The 15,138-nt window shown below is 49.0% G+C and overlaps 1 protein-coding gene across 1 annotated transcript in view; it reads right to left on the bottom strand.

The window, feature by feature from the left end:
* Positions 1–13,964, bottom strand: part of CLSTN2 (calsyntenin 2) — a 554,129-nt gene extending 540,165 nt beyond the window's left edge. Inside the window, exon 1 of the mRNA XM_070433507.1 lies at positions 13,811–13,964. Coding sequence (XP_070289608.1) covers positions 13,811–13,922 — 112 coding nt within the window. The 5' untranslated portion in view covers positions 13,923–13,964. The remainder of the gene's footprint in view (positions 1–13,810) is intronic.
* Between the last annotated feature and the right edge of the window lie 1,174 nt (positions 13,965–15,138).

Here is a 15,138-nt window from a genome sequence, read left to right as displayed (position 1 = left end):
TTGCAGGGAAGCCGATTTTAAATTCTCAGCCCATCATCCATTATAATTGAAAATATGGTGACGCATCAGAGATGATGTTGATTTTAGAATCAGAATGTCAACTCGGTCTTCCCATTTCAGAAATACATACATCCCTTAGTGCCCTGAAGTTACCGTTCGACTGAAATTTTTATAAACTCAACCCCAAGTCAAATATTACAGAACTGCCAAATGTCACTGAACTACTTATTAAGGGGATGTACCATTTCCCATTAAATCGAAATATTAAAGTGCATTTTCAGCTCAAAGTTACTGAAACCCTTTTTGGCAATTCAGCCTCTCTCCTAGTACCACCACAAGCTCATGTAAAGGATGCAGGGGAAATAACAGACATCTAGGGATTAAAAACAAAACAAAATAAAAATCCGCATCCCAGAATTTTCTATCCAAGAGAACAATGTTTTATCTCTGAAATATCAGTACTGACCATAATAAACACTCTAGGCAGAGTGCTGGAGTTTAATCTATTGGGTTATAAACATGAAATGATGTTATTTTTTGCCCCGGAACGTGCTATGTCAAGCTCCTCTTTACCACTGGGTGGCAAGTGCCTTAAGGATACTCCAGTCCAATTACATAGGTTTTCATTTCCGTTCTATTACTAAGACTCAATCCAGTTCATTTCTAAACTTCGATCTCCTACTGGATCCAAAGCTCTTCTACTCTCCCCGCTCCCCTGCAAAGGTGGGCATTCCATAGTCTCAGGCCAGAGGGGCCAGAGTGTTCTGCCCTCTGCCCGTCCCTCCACCCTGCTCTTCTGCCTGAGGAAAGGGAAAAGACTAAGAGATGTACCAGCCCTTCCTTCTGCTGGTGAATGATGTTCCAGCATATGGTTTATGGACTCCGTGTGGTCTTCCAACATGCCCCACTGGGAAGGCCTTCTTCTTATGACATAGGACAACCTTTTCTAGCTGCCTACCAGCTAGTGGTATTCTCCCCTTTTTCCCCAGAAGGGTCCCAGAAAGACTAGAATTCCAGAAGTTGTCTACCCTTTAAGGCAATTTCAATCTGCCAGCACATATGGCGGTCCATCTTTGGTACCTCTTAGATCCAGGAACTTGTGAGTGAGTGAGTGTTGCTGGTACCCAGCACCTTTTGGCCTGACCGTCCCCCAGCACACCATCTGGAGCCCCACAGTTCTCAATCCATGGGTGGCACTGGATTGGGTCAACTAAATATTCTTGTGTAGCTTTTAATAAACCATGAGTTTTCCAGGAATAGAGCCATCCTGTGAATTGAAGCCAGAGTATACTTTTCTTGTTCAGAACTTCACCAGAAGTATTTCACCATCTAATCTAATAAAAGAGAAACATGCAAATTGACTGTAACTTTGCTGTGCCCCAAGCCACACCCACCAGCCAATCAGAGAGACTATATGCAAATTAACCCAACCAAGATGGCGGCCGGCAGCCACGGAGCTGGAGCAAGCAGGAGGCCTGGTTGCCCCGGCGATAGAGGAAGCCAAGCTTCCCGCCTGCCCTGGCCGGCTGTGGCCTCCCCTGAAAGCAACAAAGTTTCAATTATAGAAGATAAATGTATCCCAGATACCTGCTTCCAGCCAGCCTCCACTGGGAGCTTGGATGTCTGGGGACAGTGACTAGCCTGCAAACAGCCATCAACCCCTCACCCAGGCTGGCCACATCCTCAAGGGGTGAGGGTCCCTGCTGGGGGGCTTGACCAGCCTGCAAACAGCCCTCAGCCCCTCACCCAGGTTGGCCAGGCACCCCAGGGGGGACCCCCACCCTGAAGGGGCTATGGCCAGCCTGCAAATAGCCATCAGCCCCTCACCCAGGTTGGCCACACCCTCAAGGGGTGAGGGTCCCTGCTAGGGGGCTTGACCAGCCTGCAAACTGCCCTCAGCCCCTCACCCAGGCTGGCAGGCACCCCAGCAGGGACCCCCACCCTGAAGGGGCTGTGGCCAGCCTGCAAACAGCCATCAGCCACTCACCCAGGCTGGCCAGGCACCCCAGCAGGACCCCTCTCCCTGAATGGGGTGTGGCCAGTCTGAAAACAGCCCTCAGACCCTCACCCAGGCTGGGCAGGACCCCCACCCTGATCCAGGACACCCTTCAGGGCAAACCAGCCAGCCCCCACCCGTGCACCAGGCATATAATAAAAGGGTAATATGAAAAAAAAAATAAAAGGGTAATATGCAAATTGACCCTAACAGTAGAAAGACTGGGAATGACTGGTCACTGTGACACACACTGACCACCAGGAGGCAGACGCTCAATGCAGGAGCTGCCCCCTGGTGGTCAGTGCGCTCCCACAGGGGGAGCTCTGCTCAGCCACAAGCCAGGCTGATGGTTGCCAGCACAGCAGTGATGGCAGGAGCCTCTCCCGCCTCCTCAGCAGCGCTAAGGATGTCCGACTGCAGCTTAGGCCTGGTCCCCGCTGGCAAGTGGACATCCCCCGAGGGCTCCTGGGCTGCCAGAGGAATGTGTGACTGCCAGCTTAGGCCCGATCCCCCGGGAAGCGGACCTAAGCCAGCAGGTGGACATTCCCCAAGGGGTCCCAGACTGCGAGAGGGCACAGGCCAGGCTGACGGACACCCACCCCCCGAGTGAACAAATTTTTGTGCACCGAGCCTCTAGTTTCTAAATATTACATCACCCCAATACTGCTGAAGATATCTGAATTCTCAATGCTACACACCTGGGTCCATTTGCATTTGTAGCTGTGGAATTCACAGCAAGCATCTAATTTACTGCTTCTTCTGGTATAGTTAGGTCTAAGCATGACATATTATTGGATTATACATTATTTTCCTTTTAGTTCCTTTATATTTCAATTGAGGCATTACATTGATTTGTTAAATTATGTACACAAGCAAATAACAGTATCAGTAAATTTCATTTCAGGGTAATAACAGGGGCACTACAAAATGTGTGTTGTAAAAGGGGGCCATTGGTTCTGATAGGGATGAAAATCAGAGGTCTAGATTCATGATCCTTTACTAAAATCCACCCTGTTTTAGTAAAACCCTGTTGGGTCAAAGCTCTAGCCTTGATATCCACAGTGAAAAGTTGGGCTGGGGACTGGCAGGGCTCAAAGTCCCCAGATATTGAGGCTGCCTTGGCCCTGGAGAGAGAGGATGTCCAAGTGTACAGTCTCAAAAGCTGCCCATGCCAAGCACCAGATTGTCTCATGCCAGGACCCAAGGCTGAAGATACTGAAGATCCATCAGTGCAGGTAGCATGGGCAGGAGCCCAGTTTCCTAGGGATCTGTAAGAGCCACTGCCAACTTTTAGACCACAGAAGGTGTGTCTCATAGACTCACTCCTAGAGGGTCCACACAATTTGGGCACAATTGCTGAATAGGAATCCATTGGCCTCACATGCCCCACACCTTCCAGATAGCCTGCCATGCTGCCTAAAACACCACCAATGTGCGAGTGAATGAATGAAAATGCAGTTTCCTTCCTTTTCTAAAGGAAAATGTCACCAAATGAGATCATGCGTTGTTTCCCGTGATCTTAGTTTACAAGAAAGTGTGTCCTCTCTGATAAGGTGATGTCCAAAGACCTTTAGGGCACCCAAGTCATGCAGACTGGGGCAGGGGCCATGGCAGCTCCGGAGCCATGGTGTGAACCAGGTGACTTGGTCTGAACAACAGAAGTAGTGAAGTTTTCTAAAGATGGTTTTATTCACATTTTCCACTGGATAGAGAAAACAAATTATAAGACCAGGATGATGATGATTTGCATCATTATTGATAGTATTTATAAGGAGTGGCTTTAGAGCAGTCCTTGGTGCCACCAAAGTGTTGAAGAAAGAGAGCCTAAGGGGGAGAGGGCAGGAAGAGATGCCAGAGGATAAAGGAATGGTGGGACAAGAGGGGTGCTGAAGGTTGAGGCAACAGTTCTGTCAGCCCTACCCTGCCCCCTACACCCCGCCCCTTGGGCTCTGGGACAAAATGGTAGTGGGACATGTCTGAAAGCAAAACTCCAGGAAAAGCTCCAGCTTCAAGCAAAGATGGTTGGGTGGTCTCTGACTCGAGTTCCTCTCAGTAGCAGAGCTGGAATTAAAACTGCTGGAAGCGTAGGGTAGAGAAGAGGCACGTTCAAAGAGAAAAATGATGCTAGTGCAATAAAAATGCTTTATTCATGACATCTAATTAAAAAAAGAATAAATCACTAAAAAGTCTTAAATATCATTTTAAAATTAATAACCAAACAAGATACAACTATCTTGATATTTCTGATGATGGTGCAATAAAGTTGAAATAATTAATTTTCCTTTGGGAGAAAAGTGACAACAAAAGGAAAGCTAGGAAGGTAAAATCTATGTCTTGAATGTGAAATTATCTCAACTTTGATTATTAATGACGTCCAGTCTCCTTTCCTACTCCAAATGACCATCTACCCTCCCACAAACAAACAAAAACACCACCAACAAAAAAAAAAAAAAAAGGGAAGAAAAGGAGAGAGGGAGGGGGAGGGGGAGGGGGAGGGTGGAAGGAAAGGAGAAGGGGAAGGAAGGGAGGGAAGCTCTTAAAATACCATGAACTACAAACTGAATACTTTCATTCCCCAGTACTTCTGTGAATTTCCTAAGTGATGGCTTATCTTTTAGTTCTTGGCTCTATGCCCTGATTCTTAATCCTTCCCAGGCAGGGTCTGGATAGAAGAAAACGGGGCAATCTGCAGCAGAAATGCATGCCAAGCAGAGCATAATGACCTGAGATTCTAGGACTGGACAGGCTTAAACTATCCTTGCACGCTTGCTTAGAAGACCAGATTGGGTGATTTTCTAATTCCAGAGGCAAGGAGGAGTCTCCGTCACACTCCAAAATTGTTCTCCTACACTCTATGCAATGCCTAACCATTCGTTATCCATTCCTTTGGGTTAGCATTTCCCTTGATAGGTTTAAAACCACTAGCTGCACTGTATCTCATGGGGACTTGTTTGTAGAATAAACAAGGAGAGCACTTGTGGGTAACAGAACTTAAAGGAACAGAAAGAGTTGGAAAAATAAACGTTCAGACCTCCAACCACCAAACGCACATCCAATCAAACTAAGCCAATACCAGCCCTCCTCCATCCCAATCTCCTTTCTCTCCCCTACGCACATACCTCCAGGATCACTGGGGCCATGATAATAAGCCCTGCAAATAGGCATGGCTGCCATAGGAATGGGCATCCCTGGTGAAAGCTACAGCAGAAGACCCAGCTCAGAAAACTTTCCCAAGAAACAGGCTTTTAGCTAGACAGAGAATCCTTCCTCTCTCCGGCCCTCACTCTCTACCCCAGCCGGTTAAAGGGACCACAATCTGTGCACCCCACCGAGGCAGGCCAGATGAAGAAGTTAGGACCCATTTTCATCTCCCTGTTGCTCCTTGTTCTTCTCCCGTTCGCGTCTCAAGGCCTTGTTCACAGTGTCCTCATGGTCAAGGGAAGGAGGTTCAAGGGGGAGCAGCAGCTGGCCCAGGGGAAGATGACCCTCCAGATGCCAGAGCGGGGCACTAAGGTCTCATCACCCACACGCACTTGGATATGCCCTGCCCACAGCCAAACGTGTCCACAAGGTTGCTGGGGTGTAGTTTATGAAACAAGGCAGAAGTTTCCTTAGAGCATTTGGCTTGAGGATCAGGAAGAGCAACTCTGGCTTCAGGTATGGAGTGACACGCTAAGTGTTTCTTGGCAGCACTAGAGAGAAAGCCTGAATATGTATTCTCAAGCTACACAGTCCAGGATAAACTGTGCTGCTGCAGAGGAAATCATAAATAACACATTCGAAGACCAGGACCTCAATATTTCTGAAGGGTTTCATTTCTCCTCCCTTCCAACTTTGATATATGTACTTACTTAACAAGGGTCTGTGGAGGGTTAATTGAATTAATATATGTAAAGTGCTTTGAGTTTGAGGAGAATATGCAATATAAATGGAAGTGTCACTAAAAAGGTTAATCTAATTTACATCTAACACTTTCAGTTCATGGTGTTAATGAACTATATCCTTTTAGAGAGTGATTAATTTATAGAAATGTGATTATTTTTCCTAATGCTATATATGGGTCAGCTTCTCCTATTACTATATGTAACTTTATAAGAGAATTTAGCATTTTATAAATTAAAATAATAAATCAAATACCCGTATAATGGTTATATTTCATTAATTACGAGGAGACATGCCTTAGATTAACATATGTTTTAATTAATTTGCTGCAATGCAGTTATCCATGCAAATTGGAAAATGACACATACACATGGCATAATATTAACAGTTTTGAATGGTTCTTCCCTGAAAATCTATGGGCCTGCAACTGCTGCATTCGTTGGGTAACCATGGTGACCACCAGCTGTGTGACATATGCAGGTTCTGCATCACAGAACCGGGAAGAAAATTAATGCTAAATTCAAACTTCTCCTGAAAACATAATTAACTACATTGCTAAGACAGTATAAAGACAGAAAGATTGCAGAGTTTCATCTGGGGGGCTTGAGTCCTAAAGTTTCAACACAAATTTCTTAAATCTCATCACCTTATTTTCTCAGGCACTTTATCCTTTCAGAGGGCATCCAGTATCCATGTGGGTAGAGAACTTTCTTGAGTAGAGAAGGGAGGTGCTATTTTATCCTTTCTGCACATGCAAAAGCAGGCCCCAGAGGGCTCAGTGGACTGCCTCAAGTCTCACCCTGATCAGGTCACATGACCTGGAGACCATGCCTTTGTTTATTCTCCACAGTGAGTTTCTTGACAGACTTGTTTGAAGACTACCTATTTGTTTAACTATATAATACAACATACATCATAGAAATGCAAAGAAGTCATAAAAGTTATGTTTTTTAATTGGCAAAATGTATATCAAATTTCAGCCAATGAAGCATTTTAGAAGCAATGAGAGTGGCATTACAGCCTTCCTCAGTGAGAATTCCAATGGCACCTGCTGGACCTGACTCCCTTGCACATAGCGGTGTGGTTCATGTCCTCTGACCTTTACTAAGTGAATGCTGTAACTGGTTTGGAAGGACAAGCTGATAACTAAAGGGGAGAGGCCTGATGAGTAGCTCCCTACCAGTGACCAAAGGCAGAAAGTGGCACTGACCAGGAGAACTGTGCATGTGCAGAGTCCTAAGGGACTCACAGCTGGTGTGGGTGGCATCACACTGGCATACAGACACTCCTTCAATACTCAGCACCCACTATGGACCGACCCTGCCTGGACAGTGCTAGGAATTGGTCACACAGAAGTGACAGGATACTTCCCCCGCAAGGGGCTCATGGTCTGCCTGGGGAGATAGGAAGGCTATGGGCACTGTGATGGGGAAAACTGGAGGTGGTGAAATATAGAGGAAGGAGGCCCCCACCTGGGAATAGCCTTACAGCATGCAAAAATATAAAGTATTCCCTGGGGCACTGTTAGCAGTCAGGGGAAGCACTTTTCAACCTTGACTGGGCATCTGAAGCACCTGAAAGCTTTGAACAAAATCCCAGGCCCTAACCTAGAGCAATTACATCTGTATCTTAGGGGGTGGGTTTGCAGCATCAGTATTATTTTAAACTCTCTCAACTGGTTCTGCAGGGCATCCATGGTTGAGAATGACTGGCACAATGAATAAGAGGGCAGACTCTGAAACTAGCCTCGGTAGATTCAAAAGCCAGCTCTGTTTTTCTACTTGGCTGAACTGGGTAAGGAGCTTCACCTTCCTGGTCTCAGTTTCCTCACCTGTAATATGGGGATAATAAGAGCCACACCTGATTGAGTGGCTGTAATGCACAGTCTACCCTTTTCCCATGTTCCATGTTATCAAATTCTCCAATAATTGGTGTTATGTGCAATGTTTGCCCTAGACAGACTGTGATATCTGGAATTCTTGATAACTTGTTCCCCTCACAGAGAATAACAGGATACTGAGAAGTAGCTATTGGCTGATAAGGCTAAAGAACAGAGCCCAGTGCATGTTGGGATTGGCCTGACTCTCACCCCAGGCATCCTCCTCTGGACAGCACCCTCTCCTGCCTTGTGCCTGTTGCTCCCCCAAAGTTCATAGCATGACTGTTATGGATGAATGTTTGTGTTCCCCAAATTGATGTTATTTGGAGCCAGGGCTTTAGGAGATAATTAGGATTAGATGAGGTCATGAGGATGGAGCGCTCATGAATGGGATTAGTGCCCTTTCAGGAGTCTCCTCAGAGAGCTCACTTCCTGTCTCTGCATTCCACAGGTGGGGATACATTGAGAAATTGGCAGTCTGCAACCTGGAAGAGCGCTCTCACCAGAACCTGACCATGCTGGCACCCTGATCTTGGACTTTCAGCCTTCAGAACTACAGAAATAAATGTCTGCTGTTTATAAGCCACCCAGTCTGTGGCATTTTTGTTACAGCAGCCCCAGCTGAGGAAGACAGTGACCCTCTGTCCTATGTCTTCAGCTCATCTCTCTTCCCCTAGCTCAGTCCTCTCGTGGTCCATCCTCAAACCTACCACTGCAATGGAACCATGTCCCACAGGGTCCAATTAGTGGTGGGCTAGGTAACACATAATAAAAACAATACTGTTTCAGGCTGTCATCTGGTGACATACCCCCTTCCAGGTAAACAGGTATCATCACAGAGGTTGTCTTAAACAAGAAAAGAATGCTTCTCTGCTTCCTTGAACAGCAACTCCGGGAGGAATGCTAACTGGGCAGCGGACCTCTTCCTATGACCAAAATCCCACCACAGGTCTTCCCCCAGAGACTCGAACCCCACACCTCCAGTGCTGGCCCATGGAGACTTGTTTATTTATTTACATAATGCACACATTTCTGAGTCCTTACTCTGAGCTGGACCTGCATTAAGTACAGTGGCTTTTGAGAACTGGCCCTGGTCTGCAAGGCGTACATACACTAGTGAAGGAGGTTCAAGTCAAGCCAAATGTGGGTGTGTGTGTGGACGTATATTTACATTTCTACATGATATTTCCACACCCATGCACATGCACAGAGAGACAGAGAAAGAGAGAGAAAGAGAAGCAAACAAACAGAGAGAACAGAGTTTGAACGGAGAGAAGAAATGAACAAAGCTACTGAATTGCCAAGAGTTCAGAAAGGGGGAATTTCACCAAATCTCAGACACTAGAGCACAGTGTTTCAGCAATCAACAATTACAGCCACTTGTGTTCAGTGCTGTTTATATGCCATGAACTGGGCTAAGTGGTTTCTAAGCACATCCTGATGACCATTTTGCAAGGTAGATCTTTGCATCCCATTTTATAGATGAGGAAATAGGCTCAAAGGGGTTAACTAATGTGCCCAAGATTATCTAGCTAGGAAGCAGCAGGGCCAGGATTAGAACCCAGATTTCTCTGGCTACAAAGACCAAATTTTACTTCTTGTAGGACAGGAGAAAACGCCCAAAATGTCTATGTCAAGAAACGATAGCGTGGCAACCACTCCTCACTGCTCAGCTTACCTCGGGAGGCCAGGCAGCAGGGTGGCCCTAAAGATGCAGGGGAGTCAGGATTCAGATTCCGGTCATCGGGCCTCAAAGAGCAGTGCTGGAGCCAGACAAGGCACCCAAGCACACCAGGGGGAGAGCCATGGTCTTCTGGGGGTGACCAGCCTGGTGGACCATCTGGGAAGGTTCCTAGGGAGACCATGTCTAAGCCTGGCCATGTCTTGAGTAACAGAAATAATTGGGCTGAGAAAGACATAGTCCAGAGGATCCAGGGCAGGGATGAGCACAGCCTGATCCAGGAACCACTCAGGATGACAGCAAGTCAGAGTGCACCCTCTGATGCTTTGCTGAGGGCTTCTGGTCATTTGTGAGAAATAACTGTCACGCCCCTGTAAGACACATGCTACTTGCCCAGAGATGATTTAGAACAATTCACCATAAAAATTCCATACCACCTTCCCCACTGCGGGAAGTACTGCAATGTGCTACTTGGAATATGCAAGAATGATTTTTGAATCTGTGGGAGGGAGGATGAGGCTGCTGCTCAAAGCAAAAACACTGGTTTCCATTCATGAACGCAAGGCCCACTTTCCTCACCGCACCAGCAGGCTTTGAACAACATCCTTGGACTCTCCTACTGCTGTGGGCAGGGCCACGGGGCTCATGGGGAACTCAGATATAGAATCAGCTCCGCTTCCCTGTGGCTGCTAGACCTGCTTTTAAAACCAAAGGGGAGCCAAGACCGGTTTGGCTCAGTGGATAGAGCGTCGGCCTGCGGACTGAAAGGTCCCAGGTTCGATTCCGGTCAAGGGCATGTACCTTGGTTGCAGGCACATCCCCAGTGGGAAGTGTGCAGGAGGCAGCTGGTCGATGTTTCTCTCTCATCGATGTTTCTGACTCTCTATCTCTCTCCCTTTCTCTCTGTAAAAAATCAATAAAAATATATTTAAAAAAACAAAAAATAAAAAAAATAAAACCAAAGGGGAGAATATCTGATGACAGCCAGGGGCACTGAGCAGGTGACCCTCCTTATTCTCACCCCAGCACCATGCCCTCCACTGGCGGCCTTGGCAAGGCATTTACCCTGTCTCAGACTTAGCTCTTCATCTGTGAAATGGACTGACACCAGCCCTGCATGGGTGTTCAAAATTAGAGACAGCCCAGGTAAAGGGATTAGCACAGTGCCTGTTACATAGTAAGGAGGGGCTCCTTAACCTGCAATTACTACAATTATACCACTACTATTATAATTCTGCTCTGTCTTCTTCCTGCCCCGTTCCTCATTACCAAATGCATGCCCTCTTCCTACCTCCATTTCCCTTGTCTGCCCCCGCCATATAGTACTACACTTTGGAAAAATTCTGTCTACTGTCATTCTCTTAAAATTTCCACATAAAAATCTTATCTCTCCAACTAGATCAAAGTTCTCAAAAAAGTAGGAATGAGATGGGTGTGGGGATGGTCTTCGGATATGTCCTAAGAATCCTCCTGAGCACTGGGCCTGGCTCTGGGCACACCGGTGGGCACTTCAACAACTGATGGTTTATACTGAGTTACTGTCCTCAACAACCTGTTGAGAATGGGAAAGAAACTGTGTACCAGGTCCTTGAAACCTGAGACCACCGATACATCACTGAATCTAGCATAAACCTTAAGAAGTCTGTCTCAATTGCATTGTCTTTCCTTGGGCTAAGACGTGTCTCCTCTGCCCCCAGAGACTCTTTGGGTCCACAACACTTCCCAGGCTTTGCTTATAAAACATATGTGGGAACTCATCTTTTCAAGAAGTGTTTGTCCTTTCTGAATAGCCAATATACGGGAGAGTAGAGGGAAGGGGTTATAATAAATGCTGGGCCAATGTGGTGTTTCCAAAATCGGGAATATGTTTACACTGAAAATGCAGTAATTCTGTGAAAAGCCTAAACAGTTGCTGAGATTAGCTACTCAGCTCCCTACAGCAAGAAGCCAGGAACACAAAGGCAGAACAAGCTGTGCTCCACGGCCACATCGCGGGTGAGCCCAAAGCCCAGAGGATGTGCCTCCAGACAGTTGTCCAGAGGCTGCACTCAACCCTGCCAGGCAGCTTGATGCCGCCACACTCCCCATTTTCTCCTGCACGTGAAAACAGAATTGTATAGAAGAGGAAAGCCATTTATTTTTTGTTCACTCTTCTTCACAAGCCTTCCTGACTCCTCTTTTTCAGTGATGGAAATAGTAATGACATAAACCTTAGCAATGGCAAAGTCAGCAGCAGGGTGCATTATACATGAACCTTACCTTTATTTTCTCAAATGTTCTTCACATATCATGAGAGATTTGGAAATGTAAGATTCAAATACACTGTAATAAGAAAAGTCAGCTCTATAAATATCAACTAAAGTGTCATAATAAACGCTTCTGTTTTGATCAAATATTATACATTTGTCTGTTTTTATGCGGCGCTCTTTGCAGCCCCCTAGTGGTTGGGAGGGGAAAGAAAGAAGAATGGAGTATTCGACAGCAACCTCACTCTGCAGAGCCAATCAACTTTTTACACTGGAAAGGCAAATGGCTTGTTTCACCATGAAATGAACATATATATTCTAAGTGCGGGACATGAAAAGTGTTAGTTCAAATGAACATAATTGTTCAGGTAAACGTGAAATCACATTAGCCTGGATTTTTTTCTTTTTAATCTTTCTTTTCTCTACAAAGCTTTCCATGCTGACCTGAGACCTCTGCAATGATGGGCACACCTGGTCTTCTTCCCACACAAGTGTTTCCCGTTTCTTCACTTGCTGTGAACTCCCCTGTTTGTAGACATTTGCTTATAAACACACCATTCCCTCTACTACAAAGTGATGGAAAATCTCCAAAAATAATCATTTGCCTATTTAGCCAAGTGTCTATATTGGGGAAGAGGTTTGAAGTTCATTGGTTTATATTTATTTCACCAAAGCAACAGTCTCTTGGAACGACCCCTTCCTATCAGCAACTCATTTTCATAATGAATTTTTCTGTTTTCCCAAAAATGAAATGGCCCCTCCAGTAGAGGGGGGTGGGGGAATTTGATGAAAAGAAATAGGATGCCTGCTTATAAAATAGTTTTTGAAATCATGTTACCAAAAGAAATAAACGATTACAGGATAAACAACAACTCTCCTAGTCTCACGTTTATCACTCTCAAGTTGCAAGACCAGCATTACCCAGGCCCAGAGGAGGTTAATGGTCGGCCTCTCTCTCCTCCTTCTCTTCCAAAAAGTAATTAAACCTGGTATACATTCCCTCCCTGACTGGTAAGCTATGGCTCAAAGCCAGTTTGCAAATCAAGTTGCCTCTAATAGTGAGCCTCTTTACCTACAGATGAAAACCCTTTCAACCTCTGATGATGGTCAGCCAAGATTCCCGCGACCATGTTACCTGGCAGATTTGGCCACAGCCCTCAAACCAAACGCACGCCAGCGCAGAGAATCAACAAGTTCTCACTAAACCGGGCGCTCCAGCCCAGATCTGTATTGCCTCCCCAGCGGCCACCGCCCCCTATCTCCTTCCACCCCCCTGCTCCGTCTACTCCTCCCTACCCTCTCTCCCAAAGGTCCTTGAAGCACGTGACCTTCTTTTCAGATCCGCCCTCGAGGCGCCCCTACCCCAGCGCTTCCCCCGGCTCGGCTCTCCAGGCAGCGGTCAAACTCCGCCGCTCGCCAGCCTAGCCTTCAGGCAGCGCCAGGCCTCCGCCGAGATGCGGCTTTTTCGGGGCTGGAGGGTTAGGGAGGTCAAGAGCTCCTACTTAACAGGGCGGACTCCTCCGCCACCTGCGCCAGAGCGAAGTGAAGAGACCGTGGAGAGACCACCTGCCGCACTTCTACCCGACTTCACGGCCCACCCCGGGGTCGCGTGTTCCCAGGGGAGGCAGACCCGCCCCGGAGAAACTGAGGCCAGCCAGGGGGGTTTCCCCTGGGGCCCACAAGTTTCCACCCCATCCCGGAGCTGGGGGCCGAGCTCCGCTCCCTCCTTCGCAGGCACCGCCGCTGATCCCTCCCTCTGGGCACAGCAGACAATTGCCTCTCCTCCCCGCGCCAGCGCCCCGCTCCTCCGTTCCGAGCCGGCGCCCGCGACTCGCTGCGGCCCCCGCCCCAGCCAGACAGCCCCCAAAGTTGTCCAGACTCCTCAAAGCTCGCTCCTCCTCGGCCCGCCTGGACCCCGCCCAGAAGTTGGGCCGGCGTCTGCAGGTGGAACCTCTCTGGTCCCCGGCGCAGGGCGCTCACTTCGGGGATCCCGGCCGCACCGAAGCCCGGGGAGCTGGGGCCAGGGAGGGTGAGCAAATGTAGCGTGAGCCGGGTCCCCACCGCTGGCACCCGCAAGCCCGCCCCGTCTCCCTCCCCGGAGAGAAGGAAACTTCCCCAGCACCCACCTTTAGCCGCGAGGAGGCGGCGCCGCCGGCTGCCGCCGCCACCGCTGCCGCCGCCGCTCCCCACGCCCAGAGCCAGCAGGAGCGGCACCCAGCACAGCCTCCCCGTCAGCATCCTCGCCGCCGCCCAGAGCTGTCTGCCGCCTACCGCCCGCGCCGGCTGCGCCTCCCGTGCCCGCCCGGCCGCGGGCCGCCTCGCCTCGCCCGCTGCGTGCGCTTCGGGCGCCGCCGCGCTCGGCCTCCGGTGCCGCCGCCGCGCCGTTCGCTCGCCGGCAGCAGCCGCGCTCACTGGCTCGGACCCCGCGCGGCTCCAGCGCTCACCCCGGGACGGCCCGTGACGTCACGGACGGAGGGAGGTGGCTCCTGCATATTCATGAGCCGCGGACAGCGGTCCCGGCTTCCGCGCTCCCGGCTCCGCGGCCCCGACCCCAACTTTCCTCCGCCCTCCTCGCGCTCGGTCCCGGAGCCCTGGCGGGCGGCTGCGGGGAGCCTTCCGCCCCGCGCGCCAGCTCCAGCTCTGCAAACAGCTGCCTCCGGGGATGGCGGGCCCCCTCGGAAAGTGGTCACCTGCGGCCTGAATCCGGTCCGCGGGGGCGCTGGGGACCTGCCCCGCCACACCCTTGGAGCTGACGTCCGCGCGGAGGGGTGGCGGGCGTCGCTGCGGGTCTGGCCCTTGGCGGGGTCTCTGGAAGCTCTCTGCCGTCTGGTCTGGGGAGGGCGCCAGGCCCACGCGAGAGCTGAAAAGCGGGAGTGTGGCTCCGAGCTGTCGGGCCGGGTAAATCCCCGCAGACCCAAAGGGCAATGGCCGGGGCTGCCATGGCTCTCAGACGCTGATACACATCAGAAAAGGCACACTTGGGGTGCTGGGCCTGCTGACGGTTCGGTGGGAGCACACACAAACTCCCCGGCAGTATGGTGCCCAGGCCAGAAGTTACCACCTTGATGTTGTCACTCTACACATCTTAAGACCCGGCCACCTGACATGCATTGTAACAAACACCTTATGTGGCTGAGTAATGTCAGTTCTCTGCGCGCAGGGATCCAGCGCCTCTTAGCCCGTGCCAGGTTCATCAAGGTTCTCAATGAACATTAACTAATAGCTCAGAATAAGTCCTTGACCATATTTGCATATAGGTAGTGCCTATATCATACACAGTTCAGGGCTTACTAGTATAAAGAACAAGTAAGAAATAAGATAGAGAAGTAGAGAGACAAACAAAAAGATAGTTACTTATTCATTAATGCGACACATTTACCATCACCCTGCCAGATTAGACAGTAGAGAGCCAGACCAAGGAGAGCTGTCTGTCCTCTGCTCAATGCCTTTGTTC

Source organism: Myotis yumanensis, unplaced genomic scaffold (assembly GCF_028538775.1).
Source record: "Myotis yumanensis isolate MYYU_CA2020_CCGP unplaced genomic scaffold, mMyoYum1.0.hap1 SCAF_14, whole genome shotgun sequence".
NCBI classification, from domain to species: domain Eukaryota; kingdom Metazoa; phylum Chordata; class Mammalia; order Chiroptera; family Vespertilionidae; genus Myotis; species Myotis yumanensis.
Note: the sequence above shows the minus strand (reverse complement) of the source record. Positions and strands in the feature narration are given on the sequence as shown.